This window comes from Scyliorhinus torazame, chromosome 1, assembly GCF_047496885.1.
Source record: "Scyliorhinus torazame isolate Kashiwa2021f chromosome 1, sScyTor2.1, whole genome shotgun sequence".
NCBI classification, from domain to species: Eukaryota; Metazoa; Chordata; class Chondrichthyes; order Carcharhiniformes; family Scyliorhinidae; genus Scyliorhinus; species Scyliorhinus torazame.
In genome coordinates, this window is record NC_092707.1 from 329,853,433 (window position 1) to 329,863,450 (window position 10,018).

General features: G+C 45.3%; 1 protein-coding gene across 1 annotated transcript in view; it reads right to left on the reverse strand.

Moving 5' to 3' along the window:
- batf3 (basic leucine zipper transcription factor, ATF-like 3) overlaps nt 1-9,576 on the reverse strand; it is a 34,597-nt gene extending 25,021 nt beyond the window's left edge. The window contains exons 1-2 of the mRNA XM_072508782.1: nt 8,880-9,576; nt 8,671-8,775 (exon numbers count right to left, since the gene is read on the reverse strand). Of these exons, the coding sequence (XP_072364883.1) occupies nt 8,671-8,775; nt 8,880-8,954 (180 nt within the window). The 5' untranslated portion in view covers nt 8,955-9,576. The remainder of the gene's footprint in view (nt 1-8,670; nt 8,776-8,879) is intronic.
- Nucleotides 9,577-10,018: the final 442 nt, after the last annotated feature.

Genomic DNA, 10,018 nt, shown 5'->3' on the forward strand with positions numbered 1-10,018 from the left:
CAAGAACCTCACAGTCTCTCTCCCCAAGTTCCATATCTACCTTCTCATTCTCTTGGGTAAAGACAGGTGTGAAATATTCGTTCAACACACTACCAATATTTTCTGGCTCCACCCACATATTTCCCTGTTGGTCTCTAATGGGCCCTACGCTTTCCCTGATTATCCTCTTCTCATTGATATACTTATAGAATATCTTGGGATTTTTCCTACTTTTACCTGCCAGAGCTTTCTCATATCCCCCCTTTGCTCTCCTAATGGCTTTTTTAAACTCCATCCTGCACTTTCTGTACTCCACTAATGCCTCTGTTGATTTTCTCCCCTTGTACTTGCTAAAAATCCTCTCTTTTCCTTTTTATCGTATCCTGAATGTCTCTGGTCATCCATGGTTCTCTCGGCTTGTTACACCTTCCTATTACCCTAGAGGGAACATGTTGGGCCTGTACCATTCCCATTTCCTTTTTGAAAGCCGTCCCCCGATGCTCTTCTGTAGATTTTCTCACAAGTAACTCTTTCCAGTTTACCTTGGCCAGATCCTGCCTTATTTTACTAAAATTTGCTCTCCCCCAATCCCAAACCTTCTTTTGCAACTTGTCCATTTCTTTGTCCATAACAAACTTAAATTGCACCATGTTGTGGTCACTATCACCAAACTGCTCCCTCACATCACATCAACCACCTGTCCGGCTTCATTCCCCAGAATTGGGTAAAGCAGCACTGCACCATCCCCTGTCGAACCCTCTACATATTTAGCTAAAATGTTCTCCTGTATACATTTTAAGAACTCCACTTCATCTAAGCCCTTAACACAATGACTATCCCAATTAATGTTGGGAAAGTTGAAAGCACGTAATATAATTACCCTTTTATTATTGTTACACACCTTTTATGAATTGCGCGCATATTTGCTCCTCTTTCCAGCTGACTATCTGGGGGTCTATAATAAACACCTGGCTGTCCTTTTTTTGTTCCTAAGCTCTACCCACAAAGTTTAATTTGATGTCCCCTCCAAGATATCATCTCTCCTTACAGCAATAACCGGCACCTTAACTAATAATGCAATGCCTCCTCCTGTTTTACCCCTCCTCTGAGGAGATTTGCCTGAAGATTCTATATCCCGGGATGTGGAGCTGGCAATCCTGCCTCAACCATGTCTCCTTGATGGCTACAATATCACAATTCCACATGTCAATCCTCGCCCTTAACATCGGTTTTACCTGTAATAGTCCTGGCATTAAAGTAGAAACCATCCATAAATGAATTAGGAAAAATGATATTTCTTTATGGAGCTTCAGAATTCCCATGTTCATGCCTACAAAATCGATAAAGCTCTCTGAGGGTATTCCACCCTGACTTTCCTTAGGTCATGTTACATCTTTTAAGGTGTCAAAATTCAAAGCATCATGAATCCTCAAGACAAAAATAATTAATAAACTGAAATGAGGTCTAATTTCTTAAATAATCAAATATTAAATTGAATTAAAATGAACAGCAGAAATAAAAACAAAACTTGCTGGAGATACTCAGCAGGTCAAGCAGCACCTGTGGAGAGAAATTTCCATCGGATCAAATAAAATGCAGTTTAATTCAGTCAGTAAGTGACAATGAGGTAGGAGTAAGTAGCAAAACAGTAAGCAGATTTTTACTGATGGATGGGAATTTAGCAACAGGAGTATCTTTGAACACCAGGACTGCCTTAGAAGTGTGGTCTAACTGGCACCTCCAACTTGCAAAGAAGTAAATCCAATCTCCCTTAAATTGACAAGGCATGAGAGTTCAGAAAATCAGGAAAGAGAGATAAAGGGTGTTACGGAGGGTGGGTGGGGCGGGGGTGCTCTTTTGTCCAGAAAAGAGATGGCTGAGGGGTAACCTGATAGCAGTCTTTAAAATTATGAAAGGTTTTGATAGGGTAGATGTTTTCAATTACATAGAACATACAGTGCAGAAAGAGACCATTCGGCCCATCGAGTCTGCACTGACCCACTTAAGCCCTCACTTCCACCCTATCCCCGTAACCCAATAACCCCTCCTAACCTTTTTTGGACACTATTGGCAATTTAGCATGGCCAATCCACCTAACCTGCATGTCTTTGGACTGTGGGAGGAAACCAGAGCACCCGGAGGAAACCCACGCAGACACGGGGAGAATGTGAGGATATAAGAGCGTCAATATAAATCCAATCAGGAATTCAGGAGAAACTTTTATACTCAAAGGGTGGTGAGAATGTGGAACTCGCCGCCACATGAGCTGCTGAGTTGAATAGGAAAGATGCTTTTAAGGGAAAGCTGGACATGTGCACGAGGAAGAATTACAAGTTGATAGGCTAATGTGGAGAGGGGTGGGAGGAAGCTCAGGTGAAGCATAGTTGATCGAATCTGTGTTGTAAATTTGATGGGACTGCTATGTGAGAATGTCCTACTCTGATTGACATTCAGCATTCCTGGTTAATTCATTTGATTCATTGACTGCCAGTTAGCATTGCCACGTGGTTTAATTCTTCCCATAGCAGCTGCACCAGGTGTACATCTCTTTGATGAGATCAGTGTTCACGAACATTGGGATTTCACCACTTAGGCATTGAAGCGTGAAGGGTTATCAATGGATCAAAGTTGCAGATGGTTTGTACAAGCTGTCAGTCACAGACCATTACTCGAAAGCTATGAATGACTTGCAGCTAGTGGATCTGTGGGAACCAGATGAAGACACAGCTGCTCTCCTTTCAGGAATGGACATGTGGAGCTACTAGGTAAGAATATCCAGCTATAATTCTTCCCACTTTCCCTGTCTGGACAGCTCTCTAGCTTCTAGACATGGATCCCTTTTCTGGGGGGGCAGGGGAGGCTACAATCCAGGGATCATAAAACTGGTGCAATGCAGCTCCGGCGGGAGAACATGGGGCTGAATTCTCCGCCCTCAGGATTCTCCGTTTTGCCGGCAGCCCGGGGATTTCCTGATAGCGTGGGGTGCCCCACGATGCGAAACCCCATTGAACAGCCGCCGAAACGGAGAATCCAGACGGTATGTTGCACCAGAAATCTGGTGCGGCGGGACAGAGAAACCCGTCCATAGTCTCCCAAATGGAGAATCCAGCCGAATGGCCTTTATTATGCAGTCAGTGATAAACCTTTGTTGCATTCCATCCAAGGCACTGCTTCCTAACCCTTTTCTCAGTGTGACCCCATTTTAATGCCTCAGACTTGGTATGACCCCAAAATTTGGGGTGATGGTACGAGAACTATTGTGGGGGAGACTCCAGTTGTTGAGCAGGTGGAAGGAGGAAGCTTCAATTGTTTAATGGGGGGGGGGGGGGGATTTAGTTCTTGACTTGTGGGAACCAGAATAGCAGGTGGGGAATAGCAACTGGTCATGGGGAATTGATTGGAAGGCAGGTTGCCCGAACCTTGGAAAGAGTACCCTACCTAGGTCCATAACCCCTCCCATTCCCTGTAACCTAGTAACCCCACCTAACCTTTTGGACACTAAGGGGCAAATTTAGCATGGCCAATCCACCTGAACTGTGGGAGGAAACCCACGCATACATGGGGAGAAAGTGAAAACTCCACACAGACAGTCACCTGAGGCTGTAATTGAACCCTGGTCCCTGGTGCTGTGAGGTAACAGCGCTAACCACTGTGCTACTGTGCCGCTTCCACAAAGGGTAAACATACCATTTGCTTTCCCAATCCCTTGTTTGTTAACAAGGCAGCGGTGTAGTGGTATTGTTTCTGGACTAATATTCCAGAGACCCAAGATAATGATCTGGGGAGCCGGGATCAAATCCCACAACTGTAGGTGGTGAAATTTAGACTCAATAAAAATATCTGGAATTTGATGACCATGAAACAATTGTCGCAAAAATCCATCTGGTTCACTACTGTCCTTTGGAAAGGAAATCTGCCATCCTTACCTAACTGACCTGGCCTGGTCCACATGTGACTCCAGATCTTAACCTTTGACTCTTAAATGCCCTCTGAAATGACACAGCAAGCCACTCAGTTGTATTCAATTGCTACTAAAACACAAAAAAAGAATGTAACCAGACGGACCACCCGGCATCGAACCAGGCACAGGAAACGACAACGCAAACCCAACCCTGTTGGCCTGCAAAGTCCTCCTTACTAACATATGGGGGCTTGTGCCAAATTTGGGAGAGCTATCTCACAGACTGGTCAAGCAACAGGCTATTATAATCATACTCACAGGCTCATACAGAAAATGTCCCAGACACCACTATCACCATTTCTGGGTATGTTCTGTCTCACCGGCAGGTCAGACCCAGCAGAGGTGGTAGCACAGTGGGATACAGTCGGGAAGGAGTTGGCCTGGGAGTCCTCAACATCGACTCTGAACCCCATGAAGTCTCATGGCTTCAGGTTAAACATGGGCAAGGAAACATCCTGCTGATTACCACATACTGGCCACCATCAGCTGATGAATCAGTACTCCTCCATATTAATCACCACTTGGAGGAAGCATTGAGGGTGGCAAGAGCGCAGAATATGCTCTGGGTGGGGGAGTTCAGTGACCATCACCAAGAGTGGCTCGGTAGTACCACCACAGACCAAGCTGGCCGAGTCCAAAAGGACATAGCTGCTAGACTGTGACTGAAGCAGGTGGTGAGGGAACCAACGAGGGAAAAACATACTTGACGCCATCCTCACCAACCTGCCTGCTGCAGATGCATCTGACATGACAGTATCGGTATAAGTGACACCGCACAGTTCTTGTGGAGACAAAGTCCCGTCTTCACATTGGAGATATTCTCCATCGTGTTGTGTGGCACTACCACCGTGCTAAATGGGATAGACTTCAAACAGATCTAGCAACTCAAGACTGGACATCCAGGAGGCGCTGTGGGCCATCAACAGCAGCAGTATTGTATTCAACTACAATTTGCTCATGGCCTGGCTTATCCCCCACTCTACCACTGCCACCATGTCAGCAGATCAACACAGGAGGTTCAATGAAGAGTGCAGGAGAGCATGCCAGGAGCAACATCAGGCATACCGAAAAATGAGGTGTCGACCTGGACATCTACAACACAGGACTACATGTGTGCCAAACAGCATAAGCAGCAAGTAATACAGCTAAGCGATTCCACAATGAACACATCTGGGGCAGGATTCTGCGGGAATCGGCGGGGAAGCAACTCCGGCGCGAAGCAGTGGCGTGAACCAGCCAGCCCCGCCAAATCCCCTGTGCCGGAGAATTCAGCAGCCGGCGGGGGCGGGATTCTCACCGCCCCCCCCCCACCCCCCGGCGATTCTCCGACCCAGCGGGTGGTCGGAGAATCCCGCCCCAGATTTATGCTCTGCAGTCCTGCCACATCCAGCCATGAATGATGGTGGACAATTAAACAACTCACTGGAGGAGGAAGCTCCACAAATATCCTCATCCTCAATGATGGAGGAAACCAGCACATACGTGCAGAAGACAAAGTTGAATCTTTCGCAACAATCTTCAGCCAGAAATGCCAAGTGGATGCAGTGGCATAATGGTGTTGTCACTGGACTGGTAAACCAGAGACCCACGGTATTGCTTTGGGACCCAGGTTCAAATCATGCCACTGCAGATGGTGAAATTTGAATTCAATAAAAATTTGGAATTTAAAAAATAGTCTAATGATGACCATGACGCTACTGTTGATTGTCATAAAAATCCATCTTGTTCACTAATGTCCTTTAGGGAAATAAAGTCCTTACCTTGTCTGGCCTACATGTGACTCCAGACACACAGCAATGTGGTTGACTCTTAACTGCCCCTTGAAGGGCAATAGGGATGGGCAATAAATGCTGGATGAGCCCACGACGCCATGTCCCTTAAAATATATATTTTTAAAATATCTATCTCGGTCTTCTCTGGAGGTCCCCAGCATCACAGATGTCAGTCTTCAGCCAATACGATTCATTCCACGGGATATGAAGAAATGGCTGAAGGCACTGGATACTGCAAAGGCTATGGACCCTGACAATATTCCGGCAATAGTACTGTGCTCCAGAACTTGCCGCACCCCTAGCCAAGCTGTTCGAGTACAGCTACAACACTGGCATCTATCCGACAATATGGAGAATTGTCCAGGTGTGTCCTGTACACAAGAAACAGGACAAATCCAACCCAATCAATTATCTCCGTAATCAATAAACTGATGGAAGGAGTCATTAGCAATGCTATCAAGTGGCACTTACTCAGCAATAACCTGCTGACGGATGCTCAGTTTGGGTTTCGCCAGGGTCACTCAGCTCCTGACCTCAATTACAGCCTTGGTTCAAATATGGAAAAAAGAGCTGAATGCCAGAGGTGAGGTAAGCGTGACTGCCCTTGACATCAAGGCAGCATTTGACCGAGTATGGCATCAAGAAGCCCTAGCTAAACTGGAATCAATGGGAATCTGGGGAAAACTCTCCGCTGGTTGGAGTCACACCGGGCACAAAGGAAGATGGTTGTGGTGATTGGAAGTCATCTCAGCTCCGGGACATCACTGCAAGAGTTCCTCAGAGTAGTGTCCTAGGCCCAAATATCTTCAGCTGCTTCATCAATGACCTCCCTTCCATCATAAGGTCAGATATGGAGATGTTCACAGATGACTGTTAAATGTTCAGCACCATTCGTGAATCCTCAGATCATGGAGCAGTCCATGTCCTAATGCAGCAAGACCTGGACAATATCCACGCTTGGGCTGACAAGTTGCAAGTTACATTCACGCCATACAAGTGTCAGGCAATGACCATCTCCTACAAGAGATGATCTAACCACCGCCCCTTGACATTAAATGGCATTACCATTGCTGAATCCCCCACAATCAACACCCTGGGGGACTGAGCAGAAACAGAACTGGACTAGTTGTATTAGTACTGTGGCTACTAGGGCAGGTCAAAGGCTAGGAATCCTACGGCGAGTAACTCACCTCCTGACCCCCCCAAAGCTTGTCCACCATCTACAAGGCACAAGTCGGGAGTGTAATGGAATACTCTCCACTTGCCTGGATGAGTGCAGCTCCAACAACACTCAAGAAACTCAACACCATCCAGGACAAAGCAGCCCGCTTGATTGCTCCCCCTTCCACAGACATTCAAACCCTCTACTGACGAACAGCGGCAGCCGTGTGTACCATCTACGAGGTGCACTGTAGTAACTGACCTTAGACAGCACCTTCCTAACCCATGACAACTACCACCTAGAAAGACAAGAGCAGCAGATACCTGGGAACCCCACCACCTGGAGGTTCCTCTCTAAATCACTCACCGCCCTGACTTGGAAATATATCGCCATTCCTTCACTGTCACTGGGGCAAAATGATGAAACTCCCTCCCTAATAGCACTGTGGGTGTACTTACACCTCAGGGATTACAGCGGTTCAAGAAAGCAACTCACCACCATCTTCTGAAGGGCAACGAGTGATGGACAATAAATGCTGGCCTAACCAGTGACACCCGCATCCCGTAAATGAATTTTAAAAACTTCCTGTGATTCATGCTCACGGATGGTCAGCAGGAGTAATAAAGGATGTCACAAAGGGCAGATAATGTGGAACTACACATTGCATCTAACCTTATCTAGAAATGATTAATATGGGTATAATATGCAAAAAGGATAAAAGATCCCCTCGCCACTGAAAGTATCAATCACTTTGGTGAGCACACAATTCTAAGAAATTGTATTTTTCAATATCTCAAAAGGAGACAGGCCAATTCGAAATGGTTGTACACCACATGTCATCACAACACCAATTAACTTGTTAACAATATATTGTCAAGCAGCGTGCTTAACTTTAGCAGGGTTTATAATTTAGGATAGATACTTTCAGCCGGATAAAGGAATCAGAAAAGTCAAGACCTGAACACAAGGGTCACAGAAGGTGTAAAGAATTCATGGCATTTTAACTGACTTGTGCTCCTAGTAACTATGCTGTGTAGGAATGCGAGAGTTATAACATTTTACCTTAAAAGGGCCACATCTCTCTCGAGTTGGGTAGGTTAATGTCAACTAAATCACACAGATGTAGCAATCCCAGGCTTTGTTACTCAGCCTCATAGCTCGATTTGCATTTAATTCCCCATTACTTCATTTGCAAATATACAGCCTATGCTGCAAATCAAATGTAAGACTTTTCAAAGTGTTTTGGTTCCTTTCTCAGAGTTACAGTCAATAGGCAGCGTGCACAGGGCAAGCCCCCAATTCACCCCCTTGTTTGCTCGAAAAATCATTCAAATTGAAATTGAATCCAATTCAAAAGACACATACTGAGATTCAAGAACAGACATTCCACCTGACCTCACGCCACCTCAGCCGAGGGACATAAGAAAATTCCCACATGGCAGAAGGAAATGTTTCAGCGATTCCCAGTTTTGTCACTGGAATATAAGTTAATGTGAACTGCTACAGACATTTAATTTGGAGCAGGGCTTCAGCATTTCAATTCGGATGGGACATTCTGGAGTAATGAACGAACGGCCAGAAATCCCGCAGAATAGTGAATTTCATTTTAATTCTAGGCTATTTACCTCACAGGAGGAGCAAAAAAGAGAAATGAATTCCTTGGTAGCACAATATATGTTATACTATGTCTGAGCATGCCGTATTCGACATTACATTTTATTTTGGTTGCAAATCATTATTGGCCGAAATAATGTTGGAAAGGAGTTAAAATTCAAATCCCTCTCTGGACTTTTTACCTCGTGCAGTTTGTCTGCCTTCTGTGTCTGTTTCTTCCGACTTCTCTGCGCGGCAATTCTGTTTTTTTCTCTTCTCCGATGTTTCTTATTGTCGCCTCCATGATCCTGAAAGTTGAAAGGGGAGATTTGCAAACTGGCTGCAACGGTGCGCAGAGGTGGGCGCAAATGTCCAAATGACCATGAAGAGAGATTGAAACATGTCCACTGACCTGCGACTCTCGGTCGGTGCAGCTGTCGTCCGTTGGACTATATACGATTAACTTTGAAGAATTTAGGTCAGACATGACATACACAAATCACATGTATGTACACAAACATACAGACACACAACAGTAAATGACTGCCAAAGGAAACGAACTCGCTGTCAAAAGCCCGGATCTCCCATTGTGAGCTGCTGGAGGAAAGGATTGAGGCAGATGTTTAACATTGCTGGCTGCCGCCAGCCTTTGATCTCAGGGTAGTCTGTTTCTGATGCAATTGTCAAACGAAAAGCAGTTCTGAGAGTTTCACTTTGTCAGAAAAGTATTTTCTTCTTGGAATGCGCTTGCCACATTATCAGTAAGTCACGTGCCGTGGCTTGTAACTTGGGTAAGAAGGAATCTCAAGAGATCCAGTCTGGAAACTCCACTGTGGCCAGCCCAATGATCCATGAGCCGGTCTTGACCATTTTAAACTGGCTGTCCTGGAAATTAACAAAGGCACAGAGCTCCTAAGGTTATTTATTGCCCTAACTCGCCGCCCTGCCAATATTAAGCCTGCCTAGAACAGGCGCTGACCGCTGCTCAAATACACCATCGCTGTATTTCTGATTAAAATTCCAGCTAACCTCGGCGCCTCGGTCAAGGGGAGACAACGATCGAGCACTGACTGATTGTTCTTTCAGATTCTCAGAGAATTTTACACAACTACTCCCTCGGAAAGTGTAAAAATCAACACTCAAGAGAGCCAATACCGCCAGCAATGCAGATTAAACTTGCCCCAATAGCGCCCCTTTCAACATGACAGTAGCATCACTTTCACTGTAGCTGACTTCAGCTCAAACTAGTCAGAAACGCCCCTGGTGGGTTTATTTATATTTGATGAATCGTCCGTAACATGATTTTGTATGTGTTGTCATTTGTTGTGTCAATGGAAAGCTATGTTACAGTGATGAAGTTTACATTTAAAAAATCAACTTACCACATAGAAATATATGTCTATATATACTCATTTACTATCTGACACTTGCTGTATAGCGGTAAGATATTAAACCCACGGCAGGGGCCAGGGCCACAAGGCCATCCAGCTGAAATGAAGCGACTCAGTGAGAAGCGGACTGGAAGTTCATTGGGAAAATGAAAACTGACAG